Genomic DNA, 20,341 nt, shown 5'->3' with positions numbered 1-20,341 from the left:
CCACAGACCTTTCTAAATCTAATGATGTGATGAGAATAGCTTTGTTGCTTTAGTGTTTCGGAAACGTCAAGGATTGGCCTGTGGAACAGGAAGGGCGTTGCCGCACACACACACACACAGCTGGGATACACGTGGTTAACATTACGCTCGTCATTACTACCCTATATCTTATTCGCTCTTCCCCTCATTCATGAAAGGGCTCTGGCAAAGTCCACTGGACACATGCTTGTGCAGATCTTCTCCAGGGAAAACTGTACAACATTCACTGGCCACATGTACATATTCCACATGGCAGCCGCTGTCAAACAGAGGTCATAAATAAGATAATAAAAGAGGCTTTGGTTTTCAGTGCATCTCTCTGCACTGACTCAGTGACTACAATCAAAGGCAGACAATGTTTACAAAGAACAAAGCTGCATTTGTGGCAGCCATATGGGGGGGGGGGGCACCAAAGGCAAGTTTGAAACTTAATCCTAATTAGAGTGGGTGGAGAAGGGGAAGGAGTGGGAGGTTAAAAAGGAAGGGAGCCCAGAGGGAGGAGGAGGAGGAGGAGGAGACGGCGCGATGGTCACAGACGCTGGGAGAAACCAGACAGTTCAGCAACGGACACAACTTGAAGTGACAAGGGAGTGAATTGAATTCAGTTCAAAAACATGTCCACCCTCCACACACTGATTTCCTGATTTACAGAAGTCTGGACATCAAGGTTAAAACTGGACTGAATGTGACTGAGGAGTGAAGGCTTTTTATGTCTAGTTTCCATATAACCATTGTTGCAACTGAATTTAAATGTGACTGTATTTTAACAGGTGTCCTGACACATTAAAATATAGTCAGTTAAATGATAACTGTAACTTTGAAATCTAAAAACTTGAACCTGTATTTATTTATTTTCTTGGCCACTAGAGGGCAGCAGCACAAGCTATGATCACTATCTATCATCACTTTATGAAGCTGATATGGTGAATGTGTTTGCAAACAGCTGCCTACTTACACATTAGGTACACAAAGTATGAATGTTTTTTTTTTTTTTTTTTTTTAGCTCTGGTTTGGTCTCCATCTCCTGAAAAAAGCATCAGGCTCTTTAGCTGCTAAATGCTCCATGATGCTGCTGCTGCTGCTTAACTAGAGCTGAGGATCGCTGCCGAGTCAGGCGATCATCCTCTGTGGGTTCACCTTTCCCACATTATCCATCATTAACAGAAATGTATTGATGAGAGCAGCTTTCTAACCAAATTTCATGTTGGGTGAACCAGTTTCAGTCTAAATGTCTTTCGATGTGAAAGTTACCAAATAAATGCTTTATAGAACTAAATGAAATAATTACCAAAGGCAGCCAGGCTCTCTGAAAAGAAATGTCTGCATCACTCTGGACAATGCTGACTTTATACTTTGTGGAAACAAAGTATAAAACTCACACTGATACAATCAATAGTAAGACACACAAACCACTCGCAGTCAGATCTGATGAAACCTACACTCTGGTAAAACCAAGACACGGAAAAGCCCCCTGTGAATCATTCTGAGTCCTCGCTGCTTTGATTTAGGATAAAACCAATATCTAGAAGAAGGGAACCCTCTGATGTTCATGTGCCCCCATACACTGCAGAGATCAAACATGGCCAATAAAGAAAACAGGATGTGGAGGTACGTATGTCATCAGCCGGCTCTGTGTGAAGAGCGTACTGTTCCACCCCTTGCTGACTAATACATGGAGTGAGAGGAAAGTCAGGGAACCACCACTGAGTCAGTGACCTGAACGGGCCGAGGCCGGGTTACTCACTGTCACAGGGTAGGAGGGTTCCCCCTCTTTCTCTCTGACTCACAGTTTCTCATATATATCAATATATATAGACATATATTTTTCTACTACTAGATGTTGTCAGTGTCTCAGTGTCTATGCATCCACTCATGTATCCACTGAATAACTTACTGTCATTGTGGGGGAGGCGTGGTCACATCCACTTGTCATAACAGGAAGTATGACAGACAAACACTGTTAAATGTGGGTGCTGCCGCATCCCACTGTTTACAGAGCGCAGGACGGAGCTCTGGAAAGACTGCGCTCATTTGCTAAACCTACAGCCACGTTCAGAAGCTTAAAGCCACTTAAGAAAAACCTCTCCAGCTTTTGTAGCCATGAAATCGAACCTCTTGAGAACTGAACAGCAAACCAAACACTAGTGTGTGTGTGTTGTGTGTGTGTGTGTGTGCTTCTGCACAAAGCTGTCCAGACACTTAAACCAGGGTTAGGACGTACATTGTGTGGAGCACAGATCGCCTTCTAATAAATGCTTTTGTAGACCCTGTAGGAACTCATTGTTTGTGTTGTTGGGAGACCTGTGACCTTTCACTCATCTGGGGGGTAAATATAATTTAATTTGAGTGTTTTTTTGTTTTTGTTTTTGTTTTTTGTTTTTTGCAAGGTTAGCAAAACGCCTATAAAAATAGCAGTGAAGATGACTTCCTGTGACAGAGAGCACGGGCTCACTGCATCTACAGAGACTGTAAGCAAAGCAGTCTAATGGTGTAAAATGTCTCTCACCGTCTTTTCTTTTTCGACATCATCTCTTTAAGATGACTCAAACAAAACGCTCACGATAAATGGAAACTATTATAGCGCTGACTGACTGAAAAACAGAGTGCACTCAACTCGGTGTATAAAACCTGCATTCACAGTCCTCTGAATCATTTTCCAGGTCCTCCCTCGCAAACGCTCCACTGCCAAGTAGATGAGCACTACTAATAGAAAACAAAAAAAAAAAAAGATAATTAATGCAAGGCTTGCTGTTTGTCTCTACTGGAAACCATTTCCGTCAGAAAACAGAATGACTGCAGTTTCTTGGTTTCTGGGTTTCACTTGCAGAAAGCTGAACAATTCCACGCGTGTTCGAACACCGACGCAGGTCTATATGTTTTTAATATGCAACCCCTCGGAGAGTCAGAACAAATGCACTTTCAGCCAGCTCTCAATAACCTTAATACAGAGTTGCGATTGCGAGACAGGTTTTTGGGCTTGTGTCCAGGCCTGCAGAGTGAATACGTGTGTGTGTGTGTGTCCCTGTCAGAGATCAATAACACCAAGGTCAGTGCAGAACTTGTACATGTCTGGAGAGCCATCTTTTTTTTGATTGCAACATGGGAGGGGGGTGGAAAGGAAGGAGAGGAGGAGAGAGAGAGTCTCTGGACTTAATGCTAATGACTCAGTAGGGGAAGGTAATTACAAACACACGTGGCTTGCTAAGCTTCTGATAGGCAAACAAGTGCACAAGCACAAAGAAGCCGGCAGCGTAGGACTGTGTACGATGGGATGCACACACACACACACACACACACACACACAAAAAAAAAAAACAGCGCACAGCAGGAAGCACAGAAGCACTTTCAGAAACACTGGAATACACACTGTGTGCACACACTCTCAGTTTTCACTTCCGCTAATGACTGATATATGGAAATTTGATTAGGATGGGACACAAGGACACTGGAAGGAAGTGAGGGAGGGAGTGAGGGAGGGAGTGAGGGAGGGAGTGAGGGAGGGAGGGAGGGAGGGAGTGAGGGAGGGAGGGAGGGAGTGAGGGAGGGAGGGAGGGAGGGGTTTTTTCACCATGCACTGAAAGTTGCTTGTATTATTCAGTAATCTGTTCTCACTGATATGCAGACACTTGTTAACCTCAACCAAGACTTGTTCCTACTAATATATCTAAAAAAAAAAAAAATACAGCTGGTTTGATAAGATTTCAAATTTGACAAGTGAGCCCGTGGTGTTTTTCATGCCAAACTGAGCAGAATGTTTTTCAGAGGGACACAGATGATGATGATGATGCTGATGACAAAGATGTGTATATTCTATTATTAACCCGCAGTGTCCCACGTGCATGTGTAACGGCAACAGATTGTGACGGTAGTTCACGGTTTTCTTTACGTTACCTGCCAGGCCGTAAGACAGGAAGTACACATGAGGTGGCCGCAGGGTTCGATCTTGACGTCTTTGTCGTTCTCAGCACAGATCTTACAGAGCTGGAAGGTGGAGCCCATCTCACAGTACAGCTCATACTGCTCCTGTTCGGGCAGAGCAAAATCCCGTTAGTCATCGAGTGATGCATGGATCAAACAGCGCATGAGGAAAAAAGTCACCAAAATACACACACACACACACACACATACACACACAGCTATACCACAGACTTAATGCCAAAGTCCATAATGCTTTCAGGGACTTCCTGTCACTAATCCACAGCTACTCCACGACCTTCAATTATCTTGGTTAATGATAATTCAAGGTTTATTTTTTTTTTTTAATCTCAGTTCAGGTATGATGGTTTCCCTTTGTCACTAAGACATTAATGGACATTAAACACTGCACGTGAGTGGATGAACACAACACTAGCTGTGCCCTCATTGGTTGTTTTCAGAGTGGAAAAATGTGGTGGGAAAAAAAAAAAAAAAGAGCAAGTTTCAGCCTCACTGTGCACAAAAAGCAGTCTCTGAGTAAAGCAAGCAAAAAGCCACACAATTGGACAATTTAATTACACATTTTATATAGTTGTTCTCAAGGTTTAGAGAGTATAGGAGGGGCTTTGAGTCATGTCTTTTGAAACACTCCCACGCATATTAGATTTTATGAGCGGTTTGACATATATTTGATCAGGTTCAATCACTGAACATTTTCCACACTCTTAAATGTCATGAGGAAGACTGGGCTTCTGCCTAAGAAATTCCATGACCTGACCACGTTTTTCAGATACACACACAAAACCCACTTGTGTCACTTTGATGTGATCATGAGGCGTCGGCTCACATAATCCAGTGAGGTCAGGGTTGTAACTGCGACCATCAGGGAACAAGTAGCTGCAGATGAGAAGGGGGGGGGGAGGGTTAAACAAGCTCAACGGTTCAAAACACACAGCGAGATATTTGCTCAAAATAATCCTATCAGAGTTATGTATGTTTTGACTTCTATGATATTCAAAACAGATGAATGAGTAAATAACAACAATCCTGCTGACAAGAAGCAGCAGTAAGAGCACTCACAGTGCTAGCTGTACTTTAAAGGATTTGCATGGACTTTAACTGATGCTGATTTATGATTGACAGATGTTAAGTAAAAAAAAAAAAAAAAAAATCACTGCAAATCTTGAATAAAAACCATGTAAGTTAGTAATATGTCTCTACATGGAATGAAGAGGGAATGCTTCAAACAGGACCCCCCCCCTCCGTTCCCCCATGCCTCCTCCTCCCCTTCCTCTGGACTGCACAAAAAAAAAACAGCGATCCCTGAACAGCCTCTGCCAGCCAGACTGACGGCTGCAGGAAGAGAGATGCCATGCACTTAAGTGGAAGGAAGCGTGTTTTATTTGTCTGGGGGCCTGTCAGATTATCAGGTATGATAGAAACAGATGGCCCCGCAGAACGAACTGAAGCTCAAAGACATCCTCTTGTCTTGCTGAGAAAAAAAACAAAAAACAAAAGAGCACAATGTTTCATCAAGGAAGTTGCTCAGAGAAGAAGCACTGTGATCTGATTTGTCAAGAGACTATGCAAATCCTTTCTCATTTGTATACAGCTCATACGCAGCGGAGAGTTTAGCTCAACTTATCAATATACAAACAGAGACTGAGCCAGAGAGGGAGAGAGTGTGTGTCTGAGTGTATGATAGGTTACGTACAAGCCCTCCCTGTAGCCGTCGATGAGGGCCTGGAACAGCGGCTTGTTGTGGGGGATGGTTTGCAGTATGCTGCCGTCATTGGTCACGTAACCGATGGCCCACTGGCCCAGCCGCGTACAACTCAGTCTGAAGATGTAACTGAGAAAGGAGGACAGACGAGCATGGGTCATACACACGAGGTGCAACACAAGCAACGGTGTTACTCTTAATCAGAAAAAAGTTGGGTTGTTAAATACATGTAAAAATGATAACATCCAAATCTAACTTTGACAAGTCATAAGCTACTATACACCCTTATTCTATAGGTATACAGCAGTATTTACATATATGTATTCTATGTTCTTTTTTTGTGTCCTGCATTTTTTCGGCGTAGAGTTTTTGTGGATTTTCTTCATCGTATTGAAGTTGACATTGTAATTGCTAGTTTGCAGTGACTCAAGCTAAACTGGACAAATGACACAGCTCAAGAGGAAAACACACACAACAACACAGAACATAAATTAGAAATAAATATAAAATAATATTACACACAAAAAAAAAAACCAAATAAAACCCAATGAGAGATATTTTTTTCTACTGTCTAAATTGATGATTCCTGTCAAGCTGTAATGAAAAATGAATGAAATGAATTTTTTGTTTTACGTGTTTGAAAAATACATCTCATGTAATGCTGTTTATTTTATAATAATAATTATATTTTTCATAATTATAATTCTATAATGATAACTTATATAATATGATTATTTCAAGCCCTCCTAAATGTGTATCTATAAATACGTGTGTATATAACAATGTATACATATATAACAATATATAATATAATGATGTATAAATGGTAAATGGTTTCAAAGAGAAGCAAGTGTCAACTGACCTCATCATGAGGGCACTGACACACAAATGATCAATTCTCTCACACACACAGTCAGACCACCATAATAGCTGCTGTTACTGTGTGTGTGTTTGTGTGTGTGTGTGTGTGTGTAGTCTTTGGAGACATGCAGACAACACATGATTGTTGAGAAGGGTTGAGGTGATAGTATCACAGGGTGCAAACACTATATGTCTTTGAACATGTAAATTGTCCATTGAGGTTTGTCAGGTTTGCCTTATTACAGGCAGGAACATTTCATTTAATCTTCTTTGGCACTTTCCTTTTATCAGCAGCCATGGCCACTCTGTCCCTCGAATACTAATACTAACACTAATACTGACAACCTTTTCAAATAGCCTCATGATTCAACTGCGCAGACCTGCTGTGATCAATGGATCGATCAGACCTGAGTGACCACTGCAGGGTAGAACAGACGGGGTGATTACAACTCACACACTCCGATAAATACAAAAATATACAACAGAGTTTTCTGAAATATGAACTTTCTACCTTTGTCTTTTATTTCAGTTCAAACGGCAGCGAACGAAGCGACAGACTTCCTCAAACAATTCACAGCTGAACAGAAAGGAAACAGCTCAGCACAAGGTGACAATCTGAATGTAGAAAAGATGTGGGGAAAAAAAAAAAAAACAACAGACAGAGGAGGTATTATAAATGCAGAGTGCTGGGCTTAGAGCGAGCCTTGACCACAACGCAATCCCACCTCCACCCGCAACAAAGGCCTCCAGCTAGATCCACTGCAGCTTGGCTTTGACTGAGGAGAGACTCCTTTTATTGAGATATGATCAATACATCGTGGGTTGACTTTTCACCAATCTGTAAGATCTGGCTTATCCCAAGTGCTTAGCATAGAAATGTGTGTGTGTGTGTGTGTGTGTGTGTGTGTGGGTGTGTTTTATTATGTGTGTGTGAGTGAGCTGAAGTGGTTACATGTAGCGGCTCATCTGATACGACTGCCCTCGCCCACACAGCTGTGTGTGTGTGTTTGTTCATAACAATGGCATTTGCATGATTCACTTGGGGATTAGCACCCTATACATTTGCATGCTCAGACACTCACTAACCCCATCCACGCTGACTTCCACACACACACACACACACACGCACTTCCTGTCCTGTCATTATCTGCTCCACCACGTCGCCGCAAAAACGGCCGGCGGCTGGTCGCAGGGCATGCACAGCTCAGCTCGAGGCCGTACGAGCTGCTCGCAATAAATTAGCACTGCTGCTGAAGGTACTTTTCTCAAGCTACTTTAACACACCCCCCCCCCCCCCCCCCCCCCACGGCCAGGAACTCGCCATGTGAAGGGGAAATAACCTTCGACATTGGCACCACACCAAACGCAGCTTGTCAGCATTTGTTTCAGAAACCAGTGTGTATGCCACACACACAAACTGCTCCACAGTTTGTCTTTTTTTTGTAGCCAGTGAGTAATGAGTTCGAGCCTCCCAGCTGAGCAGTGAGAGCTTTTTGTCACAACATCAGTTTGAAACTATGAGCTCTTCATTTATACTATTAAGAATTTAGTTTGCCATAAAGGTTCAATTGTAGTCCACTCGTCTCACTCTTTATTGCATGCTGTTTGTTTAGGGATCATTTATACCCTGCTGCTATCACAGGGTTTGAAACAAAGATTATGTCATGTTTTATGAATATATAGATGACAGTAATACAGAGCTTTGGGAAGGTGTGACAGTAAAGCACAACATGTTTATGCCACGTATAATCCCAAATGGAAATTCCTAAAAACATTCTTTGCTCCTGACTGATATCCTTTGCCTCTGAGCCTGAGCTCTAAGGCTGTTTGCTACGGCGATCGACACTGTAAATATTCATGAGCACATGTGCAGGCCGAGGAGATCAATGGTTATATCCGTGAAAAATTGGATCCAGAAACAGCGTGTTGACTTTCAGACCCGGCGGTGTGTCGGCACACAGATGACAAGAAGAAGAAGAAGAAGCTGCAGGTGACTGGCGGGAGGGGTTCAGATAAGTCCAGGGTAAACAAATCCTGACTTCTTGGCTTGTCAAAGAGGCAGCAGAAGGTTATTATATTCCAACCCTCATACGAATTTAAAGGCTCCGAGAGCCTATTTTCTTCATCAGCGTTTTATTATAAGAGACAAAGTCCTACGTTTCTCTCACGGCTCTGCTGGAAAAAAGGTTGAACATAATTTCCGTCAGCTGCTCAGAGTTTATCAGTGTAGGTATCAAATCAGAATCGGATGATAGCAGCAGGTTGTTTGCATGTGTTGCCAGTAAGACAACACTTACAGGCAAAGCTGATCAAACCACACCCACACAGATGAAGCAGATTAAATTCATTTTCTTCTGTGAACATCAAGGTGAAAAAACAGTGGAGGAAACTCAATATCACGTATTTTTCACTAAATAGCTGCTTGTCATTAACTGCTGTTTATCGTTCTCCTGTTGTTTCTTTAATGAAATGATTTCCTGGTTCTTCATTCAGACAAAAATAGGTCTGAGTGAATAAGACTTATCTCACCTGGGCACAGGCTTTGATGTGTAATTGACAGTCATTAAGCTAATTAGTGCTGAAACCGGACTTCCTGAATCCTGTGAGGTGTTCGACACTGAGGAGAACTGAAGGTGTGCTCACTCAGCCTTGCTGCTAATTTGTTCCAGTGACCATTTTTACCCATAGATCACCACTACAAGACAAGTGTGCTCAGACACACAACATCCCCGCATTAAGAACACAAAGAGCTGCGTCGGTATGGGCATGTTGCTTCAGGTACCAGTGAGACTGTACCAGCCTTATTCAAATGAGCTGCTTTTAATGAGTACAGCACAGCAGTGCATTTCAAGTTTGCTCATTTGTATATAGAGTGAATTTCAGCAAAACTGGAAACAAAACAAACTGAGCTGATGTTGTTTTTGGAAATAGTTTTTTTTTTTTTTTTTTTTTGTCCTCTGCACCTATTTTATGCTCACAGCTGCTGCTGGAAGCGCAAATATAACATTAAGCTCATCTCTCTGCTGCACACACACAACACAGCCCACACGCCGAGTGAAACAGAAAGCTCGTTCTGTCATTCCAGGAGTCAATTCGATGGCTGTGAAGTCTATGAGGGGTTGGGTTACGCTCAGAAAAGAGAGCAGTTCATGCAGCGTGTGGTCTGACCCCGCTGGAAGGAGTGAAAAGTTAAACCATCACAGAGAAGAAGGAAGACATGTGATATCATTCAAATACGGTGATAACGCTGCACATTTTCACGGAAACTTAGTTGTGTGCATTAATAGTGACAGAAACGGCGGTGTGAAGAATTAAAAAAAAAAAAAAAAGGAGAGGTTAAGATGTGAGCTCTACCCCTGCTTCTTTTCTCACCTGTGCACTGTTGGTAAATCATGGTGTCAAAGTGGGGGGTGAACGTCAGTTTCGTAAATGCCCCCTCGGGTACTTAGATTACACACACACCATTAACATACCTGCCAGGCTTGTTGATGTACTTGTGCAGCCGGGCTTTGACTTCATCGTAGGTAAGGAAGGCCATGTAGCCGGGGTGCGTCACTGCCAGGAAATTCCAGTTCCTCAGAATTGATCCCCATGGCTGAAAAAAAAAAAAAAGACCACCCAGTGTTGTATGAACTAAACATGGATCATAATGCGTTGCACAGTTTTATTTTTCATATTGTCAGAACAAAATGAATCAAACTAGCCATCAAATCAGAAAAAAAAAAAAAAAAACGGCTCAGTGAAACGAGAGAAGAAAGCACAGGGTGCGAGTTCTCTGATACACAGCCAGCTCGGTGACTGGGAGTTTGGGCGGCAGCTCGCGCACCGCCAGCCAGTTGTGTTTGGCTTTGTTTACAGCTGGTTTGAGGTTTTCTGCAGGACAGAGTTACAACAGATGCCAGAGCATTTGATGTGGAAGAGAGCGAGCTAACATTAGCGCCGAGGAGGGGTGGAGTCTGTTTCCTTGACTGCTCAGCAGGAAAGATTTCATAAATGAAGCGTGTAAGATTACATACAGATATAGAAAGACCTTTGTCCCATTTAGCATCTGCAAAAAAAACAAAAAAACAACACCCTCTCACTTCATTAAATGAGAGGGTGTTGGGTTTTTTTTTGTTTTTTTTTTGGGTGCAACAACCACACTCACCACTTAATTCCAGAAATCAAGCACAAATGTGAAAAAAAAGAAGATTGGTATTGACAGAGAAGCTGTTACCATCAGATCCCTGAATTCAGAGCATAAAGTCATGGTCTGTTGTGTTGCCAGTTGGCTCCATGTGATTCCAAGCTCCCAAGACACTCCATCCACAGCCTGTTAGCCGGAGCTCACCAGGGACAATGATCTACTGCCCTGACTGTATAGCTGGTTTGGCAGAAGACAAAAAAAAAAAAAAAAAAAACACACTCTGGAATTAACTGGCCTTTTGGGCTGAAGCCCAACCACTCTGTGAGTTTGTTGATTTGAGCAGTAAACTGGATAGTGGCCCAAAGCCCAAAGAGGCAGGAGACAGCCAGATGGAAGAAAAAAAAAAAACACTAAGTACTGAGTGGGACACAGACTGGAAAGCAAAGAAAGACACTATTCTCTCATTCTGTTCTTCATGGTCAGACCATACATTTGTCTTACGTGGGTTTAATCATGTCCCACAGTCAACTAGAGCTGAGGTATTACAGTACAAGAGCTAACCCACTTCAGTCCAGACAGGGTTACAAAATATCGTGGTTTGGTCATCAAGTTTGGCTCGTACGGCCTCCCACCAGAATTCCCAACAGGCCCTGGGGGCACGAGGTCGCCCACAGGGGACCGCCTCCACTGACACGCAGGTTTACGCCAGCCATGGAAGTGGCTTCCCAGGAAGCCAGCCAGTCACTGGCAACTCCAACCCACAACTGTATTTGCTTTAGTTAGAGCGTGCACTATTTAACTCACTGACAAAACCTGTGAGTTCATCAAATAAATCAGAGGTTTAGGACTTTTCTTTTTTTTTTTTTTTTAATCTCTTCAAAAAAGTGACATCCCATTTTTTTGGTGAAACTGATCCTGACAAAATCCTCATGCTCTTCCACCGTCTTATTTGTCATGTTCACTTTGCAGAGTACAAAGTCCAAAGGTTCTGCCAAAGTAAAACATGGCTTTTAAAAGCCTCGCCGCCCACACACACCATCTTGAAGCCACATGGGCCAGTAATCTGTCAACAGGAGGGAGCTAAAGCCACATACATCCACAAATCTCAAAGAAGCGCACAAAATAGAGCAGAAAACATCGGCCAGGAACAAATACTTTCTACTTTTCTTTTTGCTCCTATTGTGTTAACTTAGCCCCAGCCCCCTTCACTGCGACTCTGCATGCATTCAAAACATGATCTCCTTCTGCTTAAATTTAACAATGCTGATATGTCTAGAGGTTCTTTAAGTATCACTGGGGTTCCCACATCTACAGCGTTATCTACTTTGTGTCAGAGTTTGAATACAGCACTGGACCAGAGTGGGCTAAGATACAATCCAGTGTCTTATATCCATAATTTACAGTTAATAGATTCAAATTCAAAACAGTCTCCCTCTGATTCACCTTAAGGGCAGGCACTGGGCTCAGTGCAGTGGGTTTGTACACTAGCAACAGTAAAGTAGCTAAGCCCAGGAACAGATTCCTAATATGTATTAAAAGAAGATACACAAGCATATCCGGGTAAAAAGCAGCATTTCTAGGGCGTCTGCACTTAGAGCACAGTTTGATACTGGCATAAAGGTTACTGCTGATTCAGTGAAACTCTGCCAAGCCATCGCTATTCTCTAAATGGGTGGGAAAAAAAAAATGATGGCACACATCGCACAAGTGGCTCAAGTAGGAGGTTTTTTCTGGACACTTTTGTTCTCCTGCTTTAAGCAAACATTTGTATCAAATGAATGAAGCGGAGTGTGTCTGGTATACTGGTGATTTTTGTTTGTGTATCCGTGCATTAGTTATATTCTAGGTCTATTCATAAACGTGCTTTATTCCTCATTAGAGGTGGTTATGATAATACATCGGGTACATGACATTTGATTTGACATTTGATGAAGTACGCTGCCTGTTAACACATGTAACAACACTCTTTTCAAGCATCCTTTTGCTTTCATGTTTTCTGTTTTCAGGGTTAACCCCAGGACGACATAGCTCCCACACAAAAGTCCAAAACCGCTGTAGCTGAATCCAGTGTGAACAAAACGTTTAAGTGCTTAATGTGCAGCGTGAGTCCGAGTGTCTCGATTCACAGGTTTTGAGACTTGGTGATGTTTTTGACTCACCTGGAAGAGGCGTGTGAAGATGTCGAACTCGAACACAGAAATGTAGTCGTTGCAGGTGAGGTCAATGGTGGATTTGAGGGCCATGGCCTCCAGGCCCGAGCTGATGGGATGCAGTTCGTGAAGGCACTGTCGGAAGACTTTCCACGGCACTATCGTCCTGCAAGGGGACAGCAACAAGTCTGTCAAACAATGCATCTTTATTCATATAAATGTACATTTCACAAATTGAATGCAAGAGATCCTGAACAACAAAAATATTGAAATGGCTCATAGATAAGACTTATTTTCTGTCCTACTCCTACAGCTCTTAGACAGATGAGACAAAACAAGAGGTAGAGGAAAAAAAAAAATGTGCCCTTTGATTCGATGAGGCTGTGATAAACACAAGTATCTGCTGGTGAAACCATTTCTGCCAAATGTCAAACTATCAAGTGCTTGTGGTGACTGTGATCAGCAGCTTCACTGTCTGCTGATGTGGTCAAACACATCAGCAGAAGTTATTCTCACACTAATATATCTTACTTCCTGACGCGGCTGAAAGCTTCACACAACAACAACAACAACAACAACAGTACAAAACCAAAATGCATTGCTACCAGGCAGCGACCCAGACACATTGAATTACATTAAGAAAGGGGAAAAGGCACCTGCAGAGAGATGGGTTTGTATCGTAGCATCAGAGATGGAGAGTTTCAGGAACAAGCGATAGCTAAACCTGAACGTTAAAGCTGCCTTTGTTCGCATCTTCTAACAGCGAGGCCAGCCTGAAAAACACCTATGACTCTCAGAGTGGTGAAGTCACAGAATGAACTGGTGGGAACGCATTTCTCTCTGAGTCTCATTCAACTGACCACACGGCAGCTGACACAGACGTGCATGAGCCTCGATCTTTTTTTTTTTTTTTTTTTTTTTTCTCTGACCTCAACCGAGAGCTGGGAGTACTGCAAGTGCAAGATCGGATACTTTGTCGGAAAATAGATTAAAATAAATCTAATAATCAGGAGCACCTGAGTGTGGAGACGCGTCTTACCTGGACACCCCTCTGATATTCTTAGGAGGTTCTTTCCAATTTTGAATACATACTATAGCTAAACATACAAACACCCCTCCTGCAACTTACACACCAACTCATATGTCTCACACATTATTACTGAAAGTCATTATAATATTATTCACAATTAGGGCTGGAAATGAAGCCTTAAAATGTTTCAGTCTGACTGAGCTGAAACTGTCAAGTTACCGTTAAAAATGGTTCGGTCAGGACTTTGGTCACATTCTCCTTGATTGTTTTAATGTAATCATATAAAAACCAAGAGGATTGTTTAACCGAAAGTTATTCCTCAGGCTCTTCAAATCATGTCGCCTCCTCGGTTCGACCGCTGCTGTGAAATTATTCTGTGGTTTGAGTTTATCAGAAAAATGTCGATCATGTGGAGGAGAAATTATTTTGCACGCCACACACTAAAGAACCAGTTTACCAAGTCATCCCTCTGTTTCCAACTCTAAACAGACAGACAGCAGCTTGAAATGTACAACGGGAACCAAACCTGAGGATCATAAAATGCATTATCACTGATATGTGTCAATACTGATGTGACTTTCTAAAAGTAATGTGGCAATACTTTCTTTTTATTCAATATATTATTTTGGGCTAACTAGACTGGAAGTATAGCAACAACATGAAATCGTTTTTTTTTTCTGTCTTTCTCCATTTCTTTCTTTTTATAGACTGAGCATATTTTCATATTTCATCTTGAATTCTAGCAAAATTCAGCAGAAAAAAAAAACCCTGCTCATCGTTCTCAAACTAAGGTATCACAACACATGTTTAGGAAATGTTTCTGCATCAGTACTGAGATGCAGTGAGAACAGTCTGCAAAACTTACAAACCGGACTCAGCCGTATATGTGCGACGCCACGAACAGAGACATTTGATTTCAGAGTCATATCAAAACAAAGGTGACAATAGCAAATTATAAAATGGACAGCTGGAGTTTAGAAATTAATCAAATCAACTGCAGCGTGTGCTACGGGGCCGGCCTAACCCAGCGGTGGTGAGAGGATGGAGGAAATATCCAAAATATGACAACAGCTCCGGAGCCACCGGCTGGAACAGCAGGAGAGGAGACAGTCGCATTTTTAATACCAGCTCACAGCCAGAGTTAGAGGGAGGGAGGGAGATAAAAAGGGAGAAGAGGAGCACACATGAACGCTCCATGACCTCAGAGTTAAGCAGGATGCCGTTTGATACTAATCAAGGCTGTTAAAAACACACACACACACACACACAGAAGCCAGTGCTGATGGGAACATTGCTCTCTGGTTTCAACGCATGGCTGACCACTTTAATATTCACTGACTGTATACATTAGCCTCACATACCCACTGCTGTGTCTGACACCACCCTACTGGAGAACCACATGATTCATTATGCTGCTGTGTTAAGCAGAATATGCAGGCTGTGCTTCAAGAAGCTGCTTTAACCTTCCAATGGAAACAGTGTATTATACCACACACTGATATTCGAACACGTCGAGGTTACCGCAGCATCACAAGCAGGTTCCGCAACTCCTTCATTCCACAGGCTATCAGACTCCTGAACGCTCTGTAGCCCTTCAACAGGACACTGTAAAAAAAAAACCCCAAAAAACTGTTGCAATAGAAAATGCCTTATCTGTACAGCTGCTCCATACATGTGCAATACTTTCTCTCAGGGACCATACTGAGACCATATCTCGTTTTTTATATGTACTCGAGACGTAAAGCGAATGACAATAAGGTTCTCTGAACTGAACATAGGATTCATTGATCTAACAGACATCATGTGACATAAGTAATGAAGTTAGCTCATTTACTGAAGCTGGGGACAACTGTGATTGGATAATGCAGTGCGACCTTGGCTGGTTGGTCATTTAAAAGGGGGGGGGGTTTGGTGCACATCCTTTCCCCGTGACCACAGGAAGCGGCGCTTTGTAACAATCATCGATTGACAATTGACAATTGATTCGTCTTTGGAGTGGCTGCGAACACAGTGGAGCACGAGCAGAGCCTCTTCATCTGAAGCAAGGAACACACACAGTCCCCCAGAGGGACGCCTGTCCCTTCTGCCAGCAAAAGACTTTTACTTGTGAAATTCTGTCTTTTCACATGGTTTCCTCTGTGGCCTCATTTCAATCAGCTCATCTACAATGCTGTCAAATGTAAATGTGCACTCTGACATTCTCTCGAATTATCGCACGGCTTGAAATGCTGATTTAACCTATAGCCCTATCGTAGTGTTTACATTTGCTGATTTAATCTTCCGCCACCCACCAAGAAATGGTTAGTTGTGCATCCTGTGAATTGAGATAAAGACGTGCTATAAGCCAGTGTTTGTACAAACTGGGCTCCTTTGCCGATTCTACACCTACATGCACTTCTTCAAGCGTAGCACACATTAGAAAGCTCTCGTTTTGTGTTTTTGTTGTGTAGCGTTTGCTCGTTTGTCATCGCTGCCTTTCACCTAATCGCCCTCATTTGGTTTCCTTTAGATAACAGACATGTTTAAAGACAAGCGAGACTCTTTGTTTTTGTCCCTGTAAGTTTCAGTGTATTCTGGGCATCCCATTATCCTGAAATCCCTTAAGGTGGTGCAGTAAACTGTTCCTCAGGGAATTCAGTCCACTGATATGGGACTCTCCCTTCATTAAATCGTAAACCTCTCTCTTCTACACCGTAAAATGGCTCTTCATAGGCTAAATGCTGTTTGATCCTTCAAATGACTCTGAAGCTCCAATGAAAGGATAATTAGTGGTTCTGAGGACAACAAAACAGCACTTCTGTGCTCTTATGTTATCAATAAAACACAGCTGATGACACAGTTTAAAAAAAAAAAAGGTATGAAACACTACAGATAGTTTAGGATGCTAAAACTCACTGCAGAGAGCTGCCATATGGTGTTAACAGGAAAGACAAACCTCCTGTAAATTTCCTGTAAAAATACTCTCTTCCCATAGAAAGAAGGGTGTAAAACACCGGTGCAGGCCTGTAACTTTGTCTTCTTTGCCCAAATAAAGTGTGGTGTGGTCGATAGCAATGCACACAGGAAGTGTTGAATCACAACTAAGTGAGAGCTGCATTCCGTCCTTTAGGCTGCAAAGAAAAACACGTCATTGTCCTTTAGAGAAAACAAAACGTGACGCTACCAAACGCAGCTGCAAACCCAAAGCGCACACACACCGTTTGTGGACCCACAATGCTCAGCAAAAGGTCGGACAACGTTCTGCAAACTGTGGATTGAGACTTGAGTAAAATTGGAGAAGGTGTTCGCACACAACCAGACGGAGGTCACGATCTTGTCTCAGCTGTGCATGTTAGTGAGACAAACACTGGTCGCACACAGCAGCTGCTCTCAGCTGGGTGTGTGTGTGTGTGTGTGTGTGTGTAAGCAGGGCTCAGTGTGACAGTCTGTCACACTGTCTTGGAGTTGCTCCAACATCCAAGCGTCTCCCCCTCATGTCATTACACTGAGAAACGGCATGCATATGTCTGAACCATCAAGAAACAGATAGTATCCGGGAGATTACAAAAACAGGAAGGAAGGATCTTGACAGCTGCTTCTCCTTATTACAGAAAGAAATCTTGATCTATCAAAAAAAAAAAGCAAAGTATCAGCTCAGAGTTGCTAAAGAAAAGCTAAAGATGAGGCCAAGCTTACTTTTCTCCAAAGTATCTCCTCCAGAAGTCAGCGGCATCAGCTTTGGTGATCCTGAAATTGTCCCCCTGGAACTGTCCTCCAGGGAAGATGGCTTTGATTTCAGCCAGCATGTGACTGAAGATCAGAGACAGCTTGGTCAGGTTCCTCCTGCAGAGAAGAGGCCAAAAAAAAAAAAAAAAAAAGAGAGAGGAAACAGTTGGTGAACCATTATAGCCTTTGAATGCTCAACAGATACCATATGGAAATTATTCCACCTTCAGAATTCTGGACATATTGTCGACTTCAGATTTACTGGAGCTGGAACATGGAAACAGATCTTTGTGACACTCTGTGAGCCCAATAACCAGTACTTCAAAGTACAGACATCATTTAATCTGGACGCAAATAGAAAGAAGCTGCACACATAAGACACCAAGAACTGTTTCTTTTTTCTCAAAGCAAAAAAAAAAGAAAAAAGAAATGGCTTCAATCTCTTTAAAAAAGTACAGTATGGGACAGGATGTCAGGGCTAAATCACATGTCACGTGATAAACACAACTGAACATGAAAAACTGTGTCAAAACATGTACTGTATTTTTATTATATATTGTGTGTAGCAGATTTACTGCACACGTCATATGTAACACAATAGACTTTATATTATTTATACATACATATCTATGTGTATCACTACTGGATTTCATTCACAAATAGTTGCACAATTCATTTCACATCATTTCAAGTATTGTAATTTATATATTGTATAAAGTTTTTTTTTTTTTAATATCATGTCCCTAAATTTATTTATTTAGGAAATCTAAATGACCTTAATATCAAACGAGCCTCTAAAGGCTTCACAGAGGAAACTGTTTTACATTCAAACACCGAACAGCACAGAAATAACATGCGACTTCTCGAAATCGTTTTTAGTTTGTTTGTTTTTTTAAACCACATCTAATCAAAAATAACGATTGCTATGTTTACACTGCTGGACTGCGGGTCTGTGAAGGAAATACTAGCTATTAAGTGATATTAAACAGGCAAGTGGTAGAGTCTTTGTCTGATGCTTCACTTCGTTCACCACTTTTTGCGAGACCAATGTTTTCAAAGATAAATCCGGGCTTTTCCGTTCCGTTTTTTTTTTTTTTCAGTCTGTCTGTACAAATGCACAAATATTCATTTGCATTTAAATTGCATCAACAAAACAGGGAGCTGAGCGGCGCTACAGAGAGAGAGAGAGGGGAATAATTAAAGCGACTTGAATTCTCTGAACAGCGTAGTCAAGTCTTTTCACAGAAGTCAGACTTTGATGAGGCATTAGGAAGTGAGTTGTGAGATTAGTACTGAAACGGCTGAGATATGGACAGTGGAGTTTAAGCTTACAGCCCAGTCGTCACGTATAAGTTAGCAACACTTCTAAATCCTGAAGGAAGTGGGGAAGGACACTCCAGGAAGGATTTTTATTTATTTATTTATTTATTTATTGCCTATTCTTTGTGAAGTGTCGGTGATTCTCCTCTCCATCTCCTCTGGGACGGGGATTTGTCTCCAGCTCCCTGAGATTAGACTCCAGGCTCGTACACATTCCAGGGCAACACACAGGCACATGGACTTAGACGGGGGTGACTTTGCCCAAGGTGTGAGTGTGTGGGACAAAGACAGCACACTGGCTGTGGGGTGCTGATAACAAGCTTTGTGTATGTGTACGTGTGTGTGTGTGTGTGTGTGTGTGTGAGGGCACACTAACTTTTTACTTCTTCCTTCCATCACAGAACAATCGTTCCACAGATGTTTGTCTGTTTGGTTTGACAGATGTGTGTGTGTGCTGTGCGTTTTTTGATCAATATCATTTCACATGTAACATAAGCTTCGTCTCAGTGACACAACCTCAAACTGCTGTATGATCATCACAAGACCTTTGACTTCACTGAGAGAACAAACAGATGATCCACAGGGTCGTAAACTCTACATGCAGCCCATCACCACTGCAGAATCTATCCTCACACACACACACACACACACACTGACTCACTGGACAGTGAGCTAATCATCAGACATTTACTCAGGCTTTAACACTTGGGGAGGCTGTGGCTGAGGATGTTTGATTCCCAGCTCCTCCAGACTACGTGTCCATAAGCAAGATTCCTGAATCCCAAATTTCCCCTCATGCGCCCAACAGTGTGTGTGAGTGTGTGTGAATGTGACTGGTAGTGTAAAAGCGCTTAAAGCGGTTGATAAAAATAGAAAAGGTCTATATAAATGGAATCTTACACAGAGTCACATGGCTGCTGACTGTTCATCAGCATTGCTAAAGAAAGCAGGTGTTTCATACACATCATGTTTATAACATACGAGGACTGAACACAGACACACGAGTCAGGAAGCAGAGACCACTCAACATACTAGCTTAGCTAATAAAAAATAGAATAACTTATCTTCTGAACTCAGAGCACATATGAAATGTTTTACAGTCCCACTCTCTCCAGCAGAGGCTCAATAACACAATCAGAGTTTTCAGAAACATCTTCAGGTATTTTCCCATCAGCAAGTACAGCACTGTTGAACTGTATATGCTAACGGGGGGCCTTGTTGAGTGTTCAAACGACGCCCACATGCAGCGAGGTTAAGTTCTAGTCTTTCTGATTTTCCACACGATCATTTATTAAGATTAAGATTCACCAGTTCAGGGAAATAGATGAGCTTCTGTGGGACTAGCCGAGAGCAGTACCTCGCAGAGCGTCCACGCAAAGTTACAGATCTTACAACTGCAGCATCTTAAAATCAACTAATTCTATAGTAAAGAATGTCTCCTGTAAAAATGCTCTTTAAAACGGCTGCATGTC

General features: G+C 42.2%; 1 protein-coding gene across 3 annotated transcripts in view; it reads right to left on the bottom strand.

Moving 5' to 3' along the window:
• The window catches only part of cblb (Cbl proto-oncogene B, E3 ubiquitin protein ligase), a 45,382-nt gene that overhangs the window by 10,587 nt on the left and 14,454 nt on the right, over window positions 1-20,341 (bottom strand). For all 3 annotated transcript variants that reach the window (XM_041052111.1, XM_041052110.1, XM_041052112.1), the window contains exons 4-9: window positions 17,520-17,666; window positions 12,824-12,980; window positions 10,012-10,133; window positions 5,669-5,806; window positions 4,764-4,851; window positions 3,931-4,062 (exon numbers count right to left, since the gene is read on the bottom strand). In XM_041052111.1, coding sequence (XP_040908045.1) covers window positions 3,931-4,062; window positions 4,764-4,851; window positions 5,669-5,806; window positions 10,012-10,133; window positions 12,824-12,980; window positions 17,520-17,666 — 784 coding nt within the window. The remainder of the gene's footprint in view (window positions 1-3,930; window positions 4,063-4,763; window positions 4,852-5,668; window positions 5,807-10,011; window positions 10,134-12,823; window positions 12,981-17,519; window positions 17,667-20,341) is intronic.

This window comes from Toxotes jaculatrix, chromosome 12, assembly GCF_017976425.1.
Source record: "Toxotes jaculatrix isolate fToxJac2 chromosome 12, fToxJac2.pri, whole genome shotgun sequence".
In the NCBI taxonomy this organism is placed as follows: domain Eukaryota; kingdom Metazoa; phylum Chordata; class Actinopteri; family Toxotidae; genus Toxotes; species Toxotes jaculatrix.
The sequence above is the reverse complement of the archived record's forward strand: the minus strand, read 5'-3'. Positions and strand labels throughout refer to the sequence as shown.